General features: G+C 35.0%; 1 protein-coding gene across 1 annotated transcript in view; it reads left to right on the forward strand.

Moving 5' to 3' along the window:
- Positions 1–20,808, forward strand: part of Lemd3 (LEM domain containing 3) — a 46,970-nt gene that overhangs the window by 18,061 nt on the left and 8,101 nt on the right. Inside the window, exons 2-6 of the mRNA XM_069988090.1 lie at positions 3,594–3,631; positions 8,619–8,685; positions 12,105–12,172; positions 19,012–19,091; positions 19,182–19,327. Coding sequence (XP_069844191.1) covers positions 3,594–3,631; positions 8,619–8,685; positions 12,105–12,172; positions 19,012–19,091; positions 19,182–19,327 — 399 coding nt within the window. The remainder of the gene's footprint in view (positions 1–3,593; positions 3,632–8,618; positions 8,686–12,104; positions 12,173–19,011; positions 19,092–19,181; positions 19,328–20,808) is intronic.

Genomic DNA, 20,808 nt, shown 5'->3' on the forward strand with positions numbered 1-20,808 from the left:
ACAGTCTTTAGATAAATCTGAAATTTCAGACATATACATGGAATATTTCCTGTGGTAACTTAGATCTCTATTCAAATGCAATCTGAATATGAACTTTATCTTTCTATCTTACTTAAAATTTCTTACTTCCTTCAGCTATCAAGCATTATTCCTTTTGTTCTCCATCCAAAGCACATAAAATCAAATGGCATACTGTGTGTTTTAATATTTGTTTGTTCACTGTCTCTTTGAACCACTGTAGAACATAAATTTCATGAGGGGCAAGGATGTTTTGTTGTTTTTGTAACTATTCATCATCAACTTTCCACAGACAAGCACAGAGTAAATTGTTAAACTATGTTTCTTCTGGGCTGTGAGAGAATAAGTTAGATCAATGTAGACTTCCCATTTTGGTCATTAGTAACCAAAAATGAAGCCTTTCTGACAGATCATCAATTTATTCGGTTCATATAACATATGCTTTGAAGTATACCAGCCTACAGAAGTGTTCACTGTTTCTGTTTATCTGGAATTCATAATGGCTTATAGATTTGATTTCAGCTTAAGAATATGGTAAAAAAGTACACTTGGTAAAAGATTCAGTAAAACTAATAATGGTTTTGAAATTTGTGAGGTTTGGATCAATATGTATATTGTTAAATGTGGTGAGAAACAATTGGAATTTTGAGGGATCTACTTAAACATTTTAGGAACTTTAGTAATGTGACTAGATTAAAGTAAAGATAAGTCAGAATATTAAGAAAAAGTTTGATATATTTGAAGTTTGCAGTAACCTAAACCAAAATATTGGAGAAGAAGTTTAGAAACCTAAACTAAAATATTGGAGATGGGAGAATAGATTTTGAAGTGCCACCTTGGCATTACAATTTTAGGATTTGATAAGAACTAGAATCCATTTTTGGTCTCTTGAGGAGAAGCTGAACAATAAAAATGAAGTTGCAAAGTTTTGCTGGTAGCTTTGTTTGAAATACTGTCATTTTCCCCCCCTCTACAGTTGCCAAATTGAGAGGTGATATTATATATTTTCACTACAGGTGAAATATTTTTTACTTCCATTTAAGACTTAAATTGGATGAAGTTTATTCTTAATGTTTTTAGAAATAGTAAAATGATCTAGGAAAAATTAGGTAAATGAAAATATTTTCAGAAATGTGAGGACTTGTAGTTTACTAGAGCTGTTGGTTTTGGATGGAGTTTCCTTCTAAAACGCTAACCTCAAGGATGTTTTACTTATGTTATTAATTTAGCAGGTATGTCGGTTAATTTAGAAGGTGACAGTGTCATTAGGACATTTTTTTCAAAGAGGTGCATAGGACAGAAAGTATCCTCTTGGCTTTTTAGATTTTAGTCTCTCAGCCTAATATATTAGAGGCAGAAATCTAGAGGGTAAAAAAGGGCAGAGCAATATTTTACAACAGAACTATTGTTCTCGATTTTTCTCTGTAGTCTCATACCTTCCCAGTTGCTCCACACCTACTCTTCTCCAGCTTCTTGCAGAATATAACCCATTTACTTTACAGTGTTATAATGCACAGTAAAATATAAAGAGTAGATTTAGCCTAGATGGCACAATCAACATTTTCAAGCATTAAATATATGTCTAATACTGTGCTTGGCTCCACTAGTATGAATGTGACTAACACATGGTCCCTGTTGTGAGACCCAGTAGAGCAGTTTAGTCACAGAAATTTGGTTATGCTTTCATAGAGATACTTGAAGAGTCAGTTTTCTGTTGATAGTGCTGACAAAAAAATTTTGTATAAATCTGATAAAATTGTGTTTCTCTGACTTTTCTTTGTAGACTTTAAAACTTTTTTTTAGAACTGCCTTTTGTATACTTACTACTTCATATAAAGAATAAGTAAAATTCCTGTTTTATAAAATATTATTTGGTCAATTTGTTGAAAGTCCATTAGTAAGGAATTTGGTGTAGCATATTGACCACAATATAGCTTCACGTCAAACTGTCCAAAATTCATATTAAAATTAAACATGTTATTGAACATATTTTTCCTATTCTTATTTCATCTTTAAGATATCTATTCTCCCTGATTCCCTTTTGAGGACTTTTGATATTTTTTGGTTGAATTTTTTCCCCCCTAAACTTAAACCCTTTTGTTGTGTAGAGAAATGGCTAGAAATCCATTCTCAAAATCTCTTTTGATAACAGGATATATTTTTTCCCCAACCTTTTTTTTTTAATTGTACCTTGTTAAACTGGTCTCTCACATGAGCTTTCTTAGAATCAGGCAATTCCTGGTTCCTACGGGACTTCCTGTTTTCTCAAATAAAAATAGAAAAGCATCTCAGAAAGGAAAGCTGGTCAGTGTGAACTACTTTGTGAGACCAGTTAGTCTAAGTAATAACCTGGATTATACAGTATATGGTCTGTATAAAATACATAAAAAAATTAAATATTTGGGATGAGAGAAGATTCTGTCTGAATAACTATGAGAGATGATACATATTTAGTTTAAAACTTGTTTATATTTTGGAGATGGGCTTAGGAGATTGTATAAAAAGTATTAAATCTTTTCTTTATAATTTAATACTTTGTTAGAAATAAAGTATTAAAAAATGTTGATCTGGCTGTGAAGGTGGCTTAGTGGTAGAGTGCTTGCCTATAATGCATGAAGCCCTGGGTTTGATCCCTCAGTACTACATACACAGAAAAAGCCAGAAGTGGCGCTGTGGCTAGCCTTGAACAAAAAGAAACTTAGGTGGCTCACACCTGTAATCCTACTCTGGAGGCTACTCTGGAGGCTGAGATCTGAGGATTGCGGTTCACAGCCAGCCTGGGCAGGAAAGTCCCTGAAACTCTTATCTCCAATAAACTACCAGAAAACTGGAAGTGGCGCTGTAGCTCAAGTGGTAGAGCACTAGCCTTGAGCAGAAGAGCTGAGGGACAGCGCTAAGGCCCAGAGTTCAAGGCCCAGTACTGGTGCTATATATATAGCTCCAATTCTGGTTTTCTGGTGGTTACTTGTAGGTAAGAGCCTCACAGAATTTACTGCCTGGCCTGGTTTTGAACAGCGATCCTCAGATCTCATCCTCCTTAGTAGCTAAGATTACAGGTGTGAGCCACTAGTACCTGAGTAAGAAGATTTTTTAATCATTTTAAGTTGGCATTTTAAATAATTTTTCAATTTAAAGGAAAATAATAATAATTACTAGTATATACTTAGACCATGATCAATGATAGACATATTAAGAATTTCATACAGATGTATCTCACTTAATCCTGACAACTATATAAGGTGGGCATTATTGTTATCCTTACTTTAAAAAAGAGAAAAACTACATTTGAAGATGTTAGCTTAAAGTGATGCTGCTAAGCTGGATTTGAGTTTAGAGCCTCTGATCAGAACAACTTGCTTTCAATGGTTATGAAGTAAACTAAAAATAGAGGTCTGAAAATAAAAATACTACCCCAATTTTATTATCTTTAGTTTTTTACTTTGATTTTGTTTTTGCATTTTTTCATTCAGCTTTAGCAATGTACATGCTGCCACTTTAAGTACTTATTTGGAAGGATTTAAATTTTTATATTTAATTTATGCTAATAGTTCTTTTTTTTCTCTTTTCCTTGATAGTAAAAAATCCCTTTGATGAAACATTTGGAAATATACAAGTAAGTAAAAGATCACAATACTGATATTTTATGTGATATTTTATATAATAAAACTTTAAGATGACTAACAACTAACATTACAAAAGATTCTTTTGGTTTTAATACATGTTCTTATTTTCAGTATTCCTTAACATATAAAATTAAATCTGGTACTGATTTTCTCCTACAAGATGAACTATTTATTAATGTGAAGCTAACTGCCAGGTAAAATGGAAGTCATCTTACCAAATGGCATGCCTTCTGAGTAAGATCTAGGTCTTATACTTAAAGTCTACCTGTTGTCTTAAAAATTGTTGATTGTCTTAGCATTTGTTGTCATCTGTCTTCATTTTGTTTCCTTTTGGGGTCTTTTTTTTTTTTTTGGTTGGGCTATTCAATCATCAAAGGATTGAAACGAAATATATTGATGTTTATTTAAGATTCCTTTTCAAAGGATACTATAAAATCTGTTTTAGACCTACATTTATTTAAATTAAAGTATTTTTTATTTACTACATTGTAGGAACTTGGAAGATAAAGATGTTGAAGCATTTTGATGGTTCAGATATAGTATATGTGTGTGTATATGTATGTACGCAATTAATTGTTAGTATTTTTTATTATAGGAACAATTAACTTAGGAAATTATTGTACTAGGTAATGTATAATTAAGTAATCAGATCCACAAGATGGAATTATGAAGCAACAATGCTCAGCAATACTCTATAGTGACATTTGTTTTTAAAAGGCTGACTTTATTAGTTGCAATTTTGAGTCTACAGTGCCACAGTATTATAAATTTAATACAATATATCCACTGAACAAGACGATTTTCCTTGGCTTAATTTTCATGGTGGCAAAACTGAAGTACTGAACCTCTGATTAATAGTAGTAATTATAATGAAGATAGTGGCAATTCACTATAAGTGCTTATTCAGTCCCAGGCACCATCCTAAGTGTTTACAATCCATTATTTAACCAAAGATATAATACAGTGGAAAATGTCCTTGAAGAGAAAACTAGTTGAGGAAAGAAGAGGGAAATATTTAAAGGAAACAACATATGGGAAAATTTGTTAGTCACTCACCTTTTTTTCACTCCTAAAATGAAATGATTGCTTTAGCATAATATGTGGGTCTTACTAGAACAGACCTTAAATTATAAAATTATTTTTGTTTAATGCAGGGTTACTTGAAAACTTGTAATGTGTATTTATTTATAGGTCTTTAACAGAGTGATAGAATAGTTAGACTTAAGTTGAAATGTTAGGAGACAAACTGAGAAAGAAGCATCACATCAACAGTAAGAAAGTAATTTTAAATAGTGATTTGTATAATTGCAGGTTCATAGTTAATTTTGTATACTTGATACTTAATGTAAGTAGGGCCAAGATCTTTCTATTTCTTTCTCAGCATTGATTTGTACACTTAATAATGTTTTATAAAAATCTTACTTAGACCATAATTCTTTGGCCATTTGGATGGCCAAATGAATTTGTCTCATATAATATTAAATAAATGAATCTATCTCTTATATGATAGTATAGATCAATATGATTAAATTTTCATCAGAAAAATAATTCTTGGAAAAATTGTAGTTGAGTTTTTTGAATGCTGAATTTTTTTTTTTTTGGTCGGTCATGGGGCTTGAACTCTGTGCCTGGGCGCTGTCCCTCAGCTCTTCAGCTCAAGGCTAGCTCTCTACTGCTTGAGCCATAGCACTACTTCGGTTTTCTAATGGTTTATTGGAGATAAGAGTCTAACGGACTTTCCTGCCAGAGCTGCCTTTGAACCGAGATCCTCAGATCTCAGCCTCCTGAGTAGCTAGGATTACAGACACCAGCCACTGGTGTCCGGCTATGAATGCTGAAATTTTTTGCATGAGACTATAACACTATATATTTTGCTGTATGAGAACCAGCTTTGTCTGGTTAGGTTTTTGGGACTTTTTTTTTTTTTTTTTTTTTTTGGTAATTATCCAATCCAGATCTGTGTATCAAAAGATTTATTTCTAGGTCTCTTGTGTTCATTAACGATATACCAAATATTCAAATTTTGTTTTGTTTTTAGAAGGAAAGTGAGGTTAGAATATATAAGAATATATAAAAAATATAAGACAAAAATGAAATCAGCCTCTTTTCTGGATCAGAAACATATTTCAAAACTTTCAGATACTTTAATTCCTTAGATTTACCAGATTCACCATGCTTTTCGTAAACTACACTATCATTGGAACTCCCATATTGAACCTTGGATTGAAAATCATTTTTGTACTGTACTGTCTCACAAATACATAGCTTTTAGAATCTTGGATTTCAGTACCTTTTACTGGGGCTTGAACTCAGAGCCTGGGCAATATCCCTGAGCTTCTTTTTGCTCAAGGCTAACACTCTACCACTTGAGCCACAGTGCCACTTCCAGCTTTTTCTGTTTATGTGGTACTGAGGAATTGAACCCAGGGCTTTGTGTGTGCTAGGCAAGCACTTTACCACTAAGCCACATTCCCAATCTGCTTATTTACTTTTAAAGTATTGATTTTGATGGTTTGGATTTTTTAGTCATAGGGAAGATAAGAGTTGAATTGATTCAGAATCCTGTTGACATAGAAGTGGAGGCCTGGGGGTGGGGGAAGAAAAATGGAGTGGCTGGAAAAATATTAAAAGGCAAGTAGGCCGGGCGCTTTTGACTCACACCTGTAATCCTAGATCCTCAGATCTGAGGATCACTGTTCAAAGCCAGCCTGGACAGGAAAGTCTGTGAACTGTTACCTCCAGTAAACCACCAGAAAACTGGAAGTGGCCCTGTGGATCAAGTGGTAGAGCACTTGCCTTGAGCTGAAGAGCTGAGGAACAACGCTCAGGCCCAGAGTTCAAGCCCCACGACTGACAAAAAAAAAAAAAAAAAAAAAAAAAAAGGCAAGTAGTAGTCATCTGAAGGAATAAGTGTTTTTTTTTTTTTTTATTTCTGTCAGTCATATAACATTAAAGCAGAGACTTTGTAGGATCTTAGAGCCTTGGATGAATTTTTCTTTCCTATTGTCACTGATTAAAACTTCATTTAATAAAAGCATGTTAGTTGTCAAATACAAACTTGTTCTCTTTCCTTGGACATACAGAATAAATAAAAATAAGTGGATGATTATATATCGTAAAACATAAAAATGTTACTTTCCTAAATTTGGTCCATGGTCATATTCATCCAGAAATCCTGTTTTATTAGGCACATCAGGAAGGAAGGAAATAATAAAGCACAACCCCTGGTAATAAATGAGTTTCCGATAGTATGATAAGTTGTAACCCTGTCTCTTACCCTTGCTCATCATGTATATTGGTCTATCTTAATTGCAATTGCTCTTTTAAGGGTATTATTGATTTAGACTACTTAGCAGGGCATATAGCCTATATATACCATTTCCATAGTCCCTTCTCTGGACTCCTTTCTGCTTTCAGGCCATCCCATATATTCTGATTCTAGAACTGTTCCTTATTTGCACAAGTTGTATTTAATTTCTTTCTCCCAAATTTTCAGAATGAGGTCAAATTCTTTTTCCTAGTATTTAGAGCTCTCTGGCATTTAATTCAAACAACTTTTTCAGTAATTTACTGACAGTCAAACTAGTCTGCCAGCTATGTATATATAACCAGTGCTGTCATGTCTTCATGCTTTTGCTTATGCTATTCCTTCTGGCTGGAGTGCTGGTCAATTTCTATCCTTTCTTCAAAGCTAAAGGTAGTAGTCTCTGTTTCACAAATGTGTCTTTCCTTCTCTCCCTATTCTGTATTTGCACTATACTTTGCAATTGTAATAGAACACTTCATATATCTGATAAATTGTTTTTCTCCTTGAGAACAGGAATCATCTTGTTTATTGGGTTTCTCATTTTGCTCTCAGAGAACAGTTTTTCTAAGCTTTTTAACTACCTTGAATTTTTGCCTTACTTTGATAGTGATCATTTTTATGTAGGGTTATTTTTAAAGCACAGGAAAGGATTCATGTCAACCTGATAATATTCATGCCTTTAGTTTTATGTCATTGAGTTAAATTAAAACCAAACATGAAGGGAACATTGATGCATAAGAGCCTACCAGAACAATCTATACAAGCATGCTTTGTATGTAGAGAGATTGACATTATATTGGTAGTTTGGGGAGTTTATTGTTTTGTTAGCACTGATCTTAGTGCAGATTTCTTGTCTTCAAGAAAGTAAAGCATTGGGCTGGGAAGGTGGCTCAGCGGTAGTGTTTGCCTTGCATGCATGAGGCCCTGCGTTTGATTCCTCAGCACCACATAAGTAGAAAAAGCCAGAAGTGGCTCTGTGACTCAAGTGGTAGAGTGCTCGCCTTGAGCTGAAGAGCTGAGGGACAGCTCCCGGGTCCAGAGTTTAAGTCCCACGACCGACCAAAAAAAAAAGTAAAGCATTTAAAGTGATAACATTTAGATTTATAGATTAAAGTTCCTTAAAATATAGTGGCTATTTAAAAATAAATTCGTCTTTCAGATCATGTAGCTTCCATGATTTTAAGTTCATTTCCCATTTTTTATTTTTTTTAAAGTTTTTTATTGTGAAAATACTGTACAGAGGGGTTACAGTATTAACTCCTCCTACCATCCCTTCCCTCCTGCCTTCTCAGTTCCACCCCTCCTTTCCTCCCCCGGTGCCTAAATTGTAAAGTTTGTTTTTTGGCATAGCATCTTGTACGTTTTCTTGTTGCAGTGGGTCAGTCTGTATCCCTATTTAAACAATTTATTTTTTTCCCTTCCCCTCCACAAATTATACCAACATCAAATACAGTAAAAGTGGGTTATACTGCGGGGAGGGACATACAAAGCAATAAAAATCACATGGTACCTTATAAATACGTTAGACACAATAGCAAGAAAGAAAAAAACCACTTGTGTCCCTATCTTGGATTTCATTTCGCTTAACATCATCTTCATTTCCCATAAAAAAATAAGAATGATATTTTTCTTGTAATTAGATATTTCATAATAACTTCTTTTAATTTTAGGAAAGTGAAAAAAATCTTATGATGAACACGTTATACAAGCTTCATGATCGATTGGCACAGCTTGCAGGTAATTGTCTTAGCACTGATATTCTAAAGATGTTTCTTAAAATTAATTTTGCCATGTAAAAAGTGATGTCAGTAGAAATAGTCTTTCCTAAGTACAGTGTTGTATTTGTGAAATATTTTCCCATCTAACATATGTATTGGATATTATATATATTCATCATGTGCAAATTATATGTGTATTAGATTATTATACATATATATTATATCATTTTGAAATCAGCCAAATCCTCCCCTCCCCACCTCCAAACATTCTTTTTCCAGTATTGTGGCTTGAACATGGGGCTTCTTGTTCTCACTCAGCTTTCTTGTTCTACTACTTGAGCCATGCCTCCAGCCTTGCTTTTTATTGGTTATTTTGGAGGTGTAGTCACATTGATTTTTTTTTTTTTCTGCCTAGGCTAGCTTTGAGCCATGATACTCCATGTTTCAGCCTCCTTAGTAGCTAGGATTACAGGTGTGAACTACCAGTTCCCATTTTTTCTGTATTTTTATTATCATCAATTAGTTGAATCAAGCAGGTTTCATTTTGATATATCCATATATGTATAGAATGTATCTTGATCAGAGTTACTCTACATCTCCCCTTCCTCCAGGCCAACTTCTTTATTAATAGTAACAAAATAAATAGTAACAAAATTCTGAATGCTTAAATTTCAATTGACTTGGATAAACAATGAGCTAATTAAAATCTCGGATTAAATATAGCAGTGCATATTTTCTTTGGTGGTTGTATAGACATCATTTTCTTGGGCAAACATATTATCCCAGACTGATTAATTGAATTTGTGAATTTTCCTTAAATTTTGCTCTTACTAAGTATTGAGAGATTTCAGATATTGAGAGTTTTCAGGTATCAGCACAATTTGAGTAATTTATTGTACATAAAATAGTATCAAGTTTATCATCTGTAAATTGTCATGGCAGCATATCTGTTCATTACCTTCTTAACCTTTTGAAGTTATTTTACATATAATCTGGAAGAAGAGACTTTGGATTACCTTTTTATAAGCAGTTCTAAGAAAATTAAAATGGAGTCTGGTTTTAGTGGTGCCCACTTGGAATCTCAGCCACTTGGGGGAGGTACAGATTAACAGAAGATTGTGGTTTTAGGCCAGCATAGGCCTAAAATGTAAGGACTTCCCCCATTTAAACAAAAAACCAGCTATACTCCCAGCTATGTGGGAGATGTAGGTAGGAAGATTGTAGTCTGAAGCCAGCCCCAAGCAAAAATATGAAACCCTATCTGAAAAAAAGTAACAAAAAGAACAAAAAGCATAAGGCCCTTGTTTCAAACCCCAGTGGGGGGGGGGGGAGAAAAAGGAAGTTTTTCAGTATTTTTTGTATAGCATCCTTTTGTGGAAAGCTGATTATAGAAACCTAATAGATAAATGAGACGCTTCTTCTCTGGTTGAATAGAAGTATTTAGAATCTTAACAGTTCTCCATCCTCTTACCTATTTTCATTTTCTTGATTTAGATCCTTAAAAGCCTTGGTTTTACATTGATTTAATGGCTTTTATATTTATGTATTACAAGCCCATGACATTTAGTTGTTAATGCTTTAGCACCTAGAAATATGTTAGGAAATCCTGACATTGCTAATGCAGACATTTAGAGCCATTTCTATAGTATTGTTTTATGTTTTATTTGGGGGGGCGGGGACGGGGGCGGGTCTGGTCTTGGGGCCTGAACTCTGGGCCTTGGCGCTGTCCCTCAGCTCTTCAGCTCAAGGCTAGCACTCTACCACTTGAGCCACAGCACCACTTTTGGATTTTTTTTTTCTTTTTGCTTATGTGGTGCTGGGAATTGAACCCAGGGCCTCATGTATGCAAGGCAAGCGCTCTACCACTGAGCCACCTTCCCAGTCCCTATAGTATTGTTTTATGATGTGTAGTCTGTAACACACTAGGTCAATATAATCTGGATTGCATATTAGAGTTCTTTTTGTACAGTAGGATTTGTTAGGGTTTTTCTTTAGTACCAGTTAGTAAATATTTTATGTTTTGTGGGCTATATTGCCTCTCTGACACAACTAATTCAGTTTTGCCATTACAGCATGAAAATAACCATACGTACAATGGAAATGAATGAGCTTGACTGTATTTCAGTAAAACCTCATTTATAAAAACCAGTGGCAGGCTGGATTTGGCTGTGTGCTATAGTTTAACTTCTAGATTTTCTGAAACTGATTATCTGAGGATTCATTGTAAAGCTTGAGGATTTGTTTAAGTAAAAGATACTCTTCCCTTCTTATAACAGTCAACCTTAAAATCTGAATTCTTGGGCAAAAATGATAAAGAAGAACATGGTTACTTTATTATAGAAGATTTTATAAATTATTTCTCCTAATTATTGTACTTTTATGTTGAAAATCCTTAAAATATTTGAAAGAAACAGAACAGGGAAAATTATAATTTAAGTTCAATGTGAAGAAATTTAGCCCAAAGTAAAAGCTTTAAATTTTCTTAAAAATGATTACAAGAAAAGACAAATGTAGTTTTCCAAATTTTTGTAGCATATCGCATTGTAGAAACAAAGTCATACTTAGGAACTTCTGTCAAATTTTCCTGTTGCTCTGTGTTAAAACAATGTTTTAGGGATGCCTTGTTAAAGATAGGCTTAGTTATACTCTGTAAATGAAAATGTTTCAGTACAATAATAAGTTCAAAATTACTTGAATCCTTCAATTATTGGCTCTAAGAATAGATGTGCTGTGCAGAGTGAGGTGCAGGTGGCTCAGACCAGTAATCCTAGCTCCTCAGAAGGCTAAGATCTGAGAATCATAGTTCTGGCAGCAAAGTCTATGAGACTCATATCTCAATAAACTGCTCACAAAAAGCCACAAGTAGTGTTGTGGCTCAAGTGGTAGAGCACTAGTCTTGAGCAAAGGAAGAACAGAGACAGCACCCAGGCACTGAGTTCAAGTCCCAGGTCCAGCCAAAAAAAAAAAAAAGTGTTGGTGGCATGGCTTCAGTGGTATAAAGGGCCAGCTGAACAAGCACTAGGCCCCGAGTCCAAACCCTGATCCTGCCAAAGTCAAGAGAAACAACAGATAGAAAAACAGAAACAGAATAGATGTAGAAGTTAGCACAGAGAATTTGTTGAAATTTTCTTTAGGATTAATATCTGTAGAGGGCCTCCTGTGTGCCAAAAGTCTGTGAAAGTAGCTGATCACCGTGACATGGTGTTTACATTGGCTTACAATGAAGTTAGGAGCTTATAAGGTAGATTTTCATTTAACGGTAGTGTTTGTGTAAGGATTGTTGTTTATTTAGGTTAATTATTGGAATTCCTATATCTTTCTTTACTGTTTATAATAATATAACCTATAATTATATACTTTTTAAAATGTAAATTTTATTTCTTTTCTGTTGTACAGCATTTTAGAGATTGAAAATTAATAATATGTTAATCTTTCCAGGAGATCATGAATGTGGCAGTTCTAGTCACAGAACACTTTCTGTCCAAGAGGCAACTGCATATTTAAAAGTAAGCAGTAAAATTAGAATGTTAATGGCTTAATTTTTATACTTTAAATAAAACATTGCTACTTATATCAAAAGTATTTTGTTTTTATTTTAATTATGATGTTAAAAAGCTAGCTTGGGATTACTGTTTGATGTAATGTAAATGGATAAGATAAAATAGAATTACTCTTTTTTTTTTAAAGCATTCTGTTTAAGGGAATGTGCATTTTGAAAAGGGTAAAACACTGATAAAAGCAGGCATAGTGGTACATGCCTTTAGAGAAGGCTGAGGCAGGTAGGTAATTTGGAACCCAGGAGTTTGAGGCCACCTTGAGCAACTTAAGAAGACCCTGTTTGAAAAGAAGAGAAGGGAGAGGAGAGGAGAGGAGGAAAAGCGAGAAGGAAGGAAGTAGAATAGTAGTAACAGGGAATTTGAGGTGGGTGAGTAGCACATTAAATAGCAAGTGAGAATCCAATCATTTATTTAAGATCTATTCTAGATCCCTTTCATCTCAGGGTATTATGATGATTTTCAGGTGAATTAAACTATAATTAGTAATCTTTGGGAAATTCTAGATGAAAAAAAAAGGCACTAGAAGGTTAAAGATGGATGGGTATCATTCTGTTTTCTAAAAGGGGAAACTGGAATTTGAAAAACACACTAGAAAACTTTATGCCAGTACAATCCTATAAGAATAATAATGATGTGAATACTTGCAAGTAGAAGTGTTCATCCTCAGGTACTGGTTGGTGTGGATTCAGTGTGAATGAGTCATGTCAATCAAATATAATTTCTCCCTTTTATTTCTCTTCTGAAATATTGTGGTAAAAAAATACCTTACATGGCTGGGCACTGGTGGCTCATGCCTATAATCCTAGCTACAAGGCTGAGATCTAAGGATTGCATTCAAAGCCAGCCAGGCCATCAGAGTCTTGTGAGACTTTTGTCTCCTGCTAAAAAACAAATCTGGAATTAGAACTGAGGCTCAAATGGTAGATCACTATCCTTGAGCACAAAAACTCAGGGACAGTGCCCAGGCACTGAGTTCAAGCTCAAGAAACAGTTTGCGTGTGTGTGCGCGCGTGCGTGCGCGCGCGCGCGCGCGCGCACACACACACACACAGCGCGCACGCACACACACACAGCGCACGCACGCACACACACACACACACACACACACACACACACACACACACACACACAGTGCCCAGGCACTGAGTTCAAGCGCGCACACACACACACAAATACCCCATGTAAACCTACCCTACTATCAGATAGTGTGAAGTATAGTATTGCTATGTGCACATTGTTTGTTTTAAATACATTTTTTATTGTAAAAATGTGCACATTGTTTGTTTTAAATACATTTTTTATTGTAAAAATAGTGTACAGAGGGGTTACAGTTACATGAGGAAGGTAATGAGTACATTTCCTATTGAGCATTGTTACCTACTCCTTTGTTTTTCCCCTACCATCTCTTCCCTCCCCACTTCCCAACTCCTCCCTCCCTATCCCCACAAGTTGTAAAGTTCATTTCCAACATAATGTCTTGTACATCTCATTGTTACAATGGGTCATTTTGTTTTTTCCCTCCCCCTCCCCAAATTAGAAAAGTGTATATACAAGATGCAGGGCACCAGCATCAAATACAGTGAAAATGGTGGGGGAGGAACATACCAAAGAAACAAACAAAAAAATCTCATAGTGCATTATAATTACATTAAAAACAACAGCAAGAAAAAACCACTTGTGTCCCTGTCTTGGGGTTCATTTCGCTTAACATTGTCTAATATGGTCATATGTACATAGCTTTTGATCTTTTCTGCTTGTCCTAGTCATATACTAGTTATCTGCGTGCACATTGTTGTATGTCAAATCTCAGAACATTTTTATTTTGTATGAATGAAACCATGTACTCATTGTACAGCATTACCTATTTTCCTCCTCAAACTCTTAACGTCATCCATTCTACTTTGTTTTTTATCAGTTTGACATTAGATACTCATGTAGCTAAAAATCATGTGCTATTTTTCTTTGTATGATTGGCTTATTTCAATTCACAGAATGTCATTGAAGACTATTCATAATGTATGACAGTACTTCTTAAAGATTGAGTAATATTCCATTGTAGGTATGTGCTCTATACACATTTTGTTGATCTATTCCTCTGTTGGTGTTTAAATGTCTTTGGAGAAATGCCATTTAATGTCTTTTTTAGAACTGATTATTTATTTGGTTATTAGGTTGCAGGAGTTCCTTACTTATGTTTTGAATCCTTTATTAGATGGCTTTCCAATTTAATATCTTTTTTATATGGATTCCCAATACTTTCATTCCATATATTCTGTTTCATTTTGCTTATTGTTTCCTTTGCTGACCATAGGCCATTTGGGTTGATGAAGTTCCTCTCCTTTTGCTTTTGTTTCCTATAATTTTGCTATTAATTTAAGAAATCATTGCTCTTATTAGTGTCATGAAGTTTTTCCCTTTGTTTTGTTGTGGTGCTTGAATTCAGAGCCTGGGTGCTATCCTAGGCTTTTTTTTACTTAAGTATAGCACTTTACCACTTTGAATCACAGCACCACTTCCAGTTTTCTGGGCATTAATTGGAGGTTAGAGTCTCACGGACTTTCCTGCCTGTGCTAGCTTTGAACCATGGCCCTCAGATCTCAGCCTCCTGAATAGATAGGATTACAGGCATGTGCCACTGGCACCCAGCCTTTCCTTTTGTTTTCTTCTAGTAGTTTTTATAGGTTCAGATGTTTGTTAAATCTTAATCCATTTTGAGTTGATTATAAGATGAGGGTTCAGTTTTCCTAAAATCATTTTTTTTTAATTTTAAATTTTATTTTATTTTATTTGAGAACATACTGTACAGAGGGGTTACAATTACATGGGCAGGATAATGCATACATTTCTTACCAAACATTGCAGCCTCCTCCTTTGTTTACCCTTCACCTCCCTTCCCAGCCTCCCCCCTCCCCCCCACCCAATCATACCCCCCTCCCCCCCCCCACACCGACATTGTAAAGCTGATTTTGACATGACATTTTGTACTTCTCATTGTTGCAACAGGTCCACCTGAATCCTTAAACGACTTGTTTGTCCCCATCTCCTCCACATGTTATACTGACATCAAATATAGTGAAAGCGGGGGTTACACTGTGGGGGAGGGACTAAAATCATTTGTTACAGAGAATATCTTTTCATATCCTGTAGTCTTAGTTCATTGATTAAATATAAGTGGTTTTATTTCTGCTCTGTTCCGATCTTTGGCCAATATATCTATCTTTATACCAATAAGATACTGTTTAGATTATTATATTTTGTCATAAGTTATTAAGTTGGAAGTTTTTTAGACTCCCAACTTTTTTTTCTCCCTCTTGATTGTTTTGGCTAGTTAAGTCTATTTGTGTTTTTGAAGACTTTTTTCCCTTCCTATTTCTACAGTAAATGACACTGAGATTTTGATGGAATTTTGTATGGATTTCTCTTTCTTTGTGTTGTGATTTCTTTCAGCAATGTTTTCTATTTCTTGTATAGAAGTCTTTCACCTTTTAAAAATTGATTTCTAAACTTTATTATTAGTCTTTATTCTTACGTCTTATTCTTTTTAATGCTATTGTTTCATTTTGAGATTGTTTATTGCAGTTGTAGAAACACAACTGAGTTTTTTGTATTTGGTTTTTTGCATCCTTCTAAATTAATTCACTCTAATAACTTTTTCAGTGGAATTCTTAAAGGTTTTAAAATGTATAATATTGTCAGCTATGTAAAGAGATACATTTACTTTCTCTCATTTAATTGCCTTAAATTGTTTTTTCTTCTGTATTTACTCTGCATAGAATTTCTAATACTGTGCAGAATAGAACTGGTGATGGTCAGCATCCTTCCTTCTCTTACAGGAAGAACTCTCAGTTCTTTACTGTTGAGAATAGTTGTTAACTAGGGGCTTTTCCTATACAGCCTTTACTATATTGAGATAATTTCTTTTTATTCCTAATTTGTTGAGTTTTGTTTTTTGGTGTTTTTTTTTTTTTCCCTTTTGTATTATTGTGGGGCTTGAACTGAGGGCCTGGGTGCTGTCCCTGAACCTGTTTGTGCTCAAGGCTAGTGCTCTACCACTTGAGCCACAGCGCCACTTCTGGTTTTTGAGTGGTTAATTGGAGATGAGTCTCATGGGGACTTTTTTGCCTGGACTGGCTTTGAACCCTATCCTCAGATCTTAGCCTCCTGATACTGGCAAGAGCCACTGGCACCCAGCTTCTGAGGATTTTTGATGTTATTGTTCCTGTTATTGTGTTAACGGTTGTCAAATACTTTTTCTGCATCTATTTTGGTAAATTGTGTGTTTATATTTTTTATTAGGATTTAATATCTGTATATCTTTATGGGATACATAATGATGACTTAATACCTGAATATAATGTGTAATAAGTAAGGTTAAAAGCAAATAATGGTGTAATTTTTATCTTTTTTTCTGTTAATGTGTGATGACATTATTTTGTATGATGAATCTAGTCCCAGGGTCATGATGTATGCTGTGCACTTAATGTACAGTTGAATTCAGGGTTCTAAGATTTTGTTGAGAGTATTATGTTTGTATTCATCAAAGATATTAGTGCATGGTTAACTTGTGGTATCTTTGTCTATTTGATACAAGAGTAATGGCAGTATCAAAATGATTTGGAAGTCTTCCTCCAGTTTTTTGGGGAAGAATTTGAGATGACTGTCAGTTCTTTTTAGTAAAGTAAATACTAAAATTAGAAATAAATTCTAATTGCTTTTATTTTTCTTAATTTAGTTGATTTTTTTTTTTTTTCTGGTCGGTCTTGGGGCTTGAACTTTGGGCTTGGGCACTGTCCCTCAGCTCTTCAGCTCAAGGCTACTACTCTACCACTTGAGCCTCAGCGCCGCCTCCGGTTTTCTGGTGGTTTATTGGAGATAAAAGTCTCACAGTCTTTCCTGCCCTGCCTGGCTTTGAACCATGATTCTTAGATCTCAACCTCCTGAGTAGCTAGGATTACAGGTGTGAACCACTACGGGTCCCCAGCTGGTTGATTTTTTTTCTCTTTTGGTAGAATTAACTTTGTCTTATTGTTGTTATTTTTTCAATTTTCTGTTTCATTTCCTTCTCCTTTAATCTAGTTTCCTTTTATGGTGGTCTTAAAAGGTCTCTGATATGATTATTGTCTTCTCCAGTGTGCATAACATAAATATAGAAAATGTTTCAGTTTTATTTGATAAAAATATGTATTGTGGCTGGGTGCAGTTGGCTTATGCCTATAATTCTAGCTACTTAAGAAGCTGAGATATAAGATCCTGATTCAAATTCAACTGGGTAGTTGTATATGAGACTCAATTCCCAATTAACTAGAAAAAAGCTGGTATGAAAGTCCCAGGCTTGTAGTTCAAGCCCTATTACTGGCACAGACAGAAAAGAAAAATGTGTATGTATACTTTTTGAGTGGGATGTTCTGTATAAGTCTATTCTGTTGATATATAGTATTATCCAAGTATTTATTATCATGTTTAATTTTGTAAACCTGCTCTTATTTGTGGAAAGTTAAGAGGTCCCTCTGGTGGAGTATTCAGGAAGTACAAAGCTTGATTTTTCATGAAAATACGTACTGGTTATGTTAAATAATGGAAGCATTGCATGCTAATTTTTCCGAGGAATGATGTAATGAATGAGGGGTCTGCTCCTAAATTACTTTTCAAAACCTGAAGATATTTTTGACATACTGAACTTGTCAGTTGTGGGGCTTGAACTCAGGGCCTGGATGCTGTCCCTGAGCTTTTGTGCTCAAGGTTAGCACTCTTAATCACTTTGAACCACAGCTCCACTTGTAGTTTTCTGGTGATTAATTGGAGATAAGTCTTACAGACTTCCTGCCCAGGCTGGCTTTGAACTGTGATCCTCAGAAATCAGCCTCCTGAGTAGTTATGATAATAGATGTTAGCCACTGCATCTGATTGGATGCCAAGTTTTTTTAAAGTGTGAAAAAAGTAGTATTTAGGTAAAAATTGAATTTTTGGTTGTAGTTAGGATTTTTGAGCGGATACATTTGATATATTCCCTTGTTGAGATCATGAAGCATCTAGTTTTCATTTGTTCATTTGAAAATAATATTCTATTAAAAATGATTAATTCAGTCAAATGCTGGTGCCTCACACCTGTAAGGCTACTCAGGAAGCTGAGATATGGAGGATTGTGGCTTGAAACCAACGCAGGAAGGAAAAATCCCCATGACTCCAGCCCCAAAGTAATCAACAAAAGCAGGGCTGAGAGTATAGCTCAAGTGGTAGAGTATCAGCCAAGCTAACAAACCGAGTGAATGGGGAGTGGAGGAGATGAATAAATTCACTTGTCACACTGCCACTATTTAAAATAACTTTTAGTGACTTGGCATGATGGCACATGCCTGTAGCTCCAGATACTGGAAAGTCGAAGGTAACAGGATTGTAGTTCAAGGATTGTGTGCCAACTAAGGCAAATTTAACATGAGACCCTATCTGGAAAAAACAAACAAACCAAAACAAAACCCTAAAAGCAAAAGGACTTGGGATGGGTTGATAACCCAAGGGCTAAGGTGTAAGTATGAGGCCCTGAATTCATCCCCACTGTTGCAAAAGCCAAACACCTTTCAAATCTATAAATACAATGAAAGTAAAAATATAGCAAAATTTAACAATTATTATATTAGAATAGTGAGAATAGTGACTTTCTTTTTGCATTAATATTTCAGAACTGAATCATGCATTTTTATTATATAGCAAAATACATTGTAGTCAATTTACACAGAGTCAGTTGAATGTGCATTATCAAGAATGCTTATTTTCTCCATTTCTCTTATTAGGATTTAGGTCCTGAGTATGAGGGTATATTTAACACTTCATTGCAGTGGATTTTAGAAAATGGGAAAGATGTTGGAATAAGGTAAATTTGATTTTCACATTGACTATTTTCTACTGTAATAGTAATTTTTGATTTTAAGTTTTATTTTTATTACCTTATTATTTTAAATAGGTGTGTTGGTTATGGTCCCGAGGATGAATTAACAAACATAACTGATGTGCAGTTTTTACAATCTACAAGACCACAGATGTCTTTCTGGTGTCGTTTTCGACGTGCGTTCATTACTGTAACCCATAGGTTATTATTGTTATGCTTAGGTAAGTTGTTAGGATAAGAAAGATGTTTTTTACTATCTAGAATTTCATTAAATACCAGAATTGAGAATTCACTAAATACCAGAGTTGAGAGAGGAGCTAGGAGAGAGAGGAGAGGAGAGGAGTAGAGAGAGGGGAGGAAGTCGTGAGAAAAGGAAAGGGAGGAGAGGGGAAGGGGAAGAATGGAGAGAGGGGAGGGGAAAAAGGGGAATGGGGAGAGAGAGTGGACCTATCCCAGTGAACTATTTTCTGTAACTTAAGTTTCCACAGCTTCTCCAAATAGTGCCACTGCTATAGTGCCACATGAGCTTGAGGGAGACATTTCATATTTCAACCATAGCAGTAAAGTTGGAGGATTTGTTTCTAAGGGTTTCAAATAGTAATATAAAGAAAAACAGGAATAAAACCTCATCATAAAAATGCCAGAGAAAGAGCAAGTATAGAAAATAGAATCTGAAGCCAGGTGCCGGTGGCTCATGCCTTAATCCTCACTACTAAGGAGGCTGAGATCTGAGGATCACGGTTCAAATAGTAATATAAAGAAAAACAGGAATAAAACCTCATCATAAAAATGCCAGAGAAAGAGCAAGTATAGAAAATAGAATCTGAAGCCAGGTGCCGGTGGCTCATGCCTTAATCCTCACTACTCAGGAGGCTGAGATCTGAGGATCACGGTTCAAAGCCAGCCTGGGCAGGAAAGTCTGTGAGACTCTTATCTCTAGTTAACCACCAGAAAACTGGAAGTGGTGCTGTGACTCAAGTGGTAGAACACTCACCTTGAGCTGAAGAGCTGAGGAATAGCGCCCAGGCCCAGAGTTCAAGCCCTATGACAGAAAGAAAAAAAGAAAAGAAAATAGAATCAAAATCAAATATAGGTTAAGCTGTTGTAAAATACTTTAACAGCATAATTTTTGATAATTAAATTATTTATATATATATATATATATATATATATTTTTTTTTTTTTTTTTTTTTTTTGTCGGTCGTGGGGCTTGAACTCTGGGCCTGGGAGCTGTCCCTCAGCTCTTCAGCTCAAGGCGAGCGCTCTACCACTTGAGCTACAGCGCCACTTCCAAAATTATTTATATTATTGAGTTTATAATTTTGATTGATGATAGGAATTTAGGGGACACTCATTTCTTGCTTTTTCTTTATGCTTTAAAAATAATTAACTTTAAGATGTATTATTTATCAGTTTAATGCTACAAAACAGAAATGAAATTATATTTTGGTTTTTAATAGTTAGAATATGTGTTTATCAGTGAAATGTGAGAGGTTTTTTTTTTATAGAAAACTAGAAAGTCTTTTTTTTTTTGGACAGTCGTGGGGCTTGAATTCTGTCCCTCAGCTCTTCAGCTCAAGGCTAGTGCTCTACTACTTGAGCCACAGCACCACTTCTGGTTTTCTAGTGGTTTATTGGAGATAAGAGTCTCACGGACTTTCCTGCCTGGGCTGGCTTTGAACCGTGACCCTCAGATCTCAGC

This window comes from Dipodomys merriami, unplaced genomic scaffold (assembly GCF_024711535.1).
Source record: "Dipodomys merriami isolate MVZ:Mamm:240054 unplaced genomic scaffold, mDipMer1.0.p SCAF_10, whole genome shotgun sequence".
NCBI lineage: Eukaryota > Metazoa > Chordata > Mammalia > Rodentia > Heteromyidae > Dipodomys > Dipodomys merriami.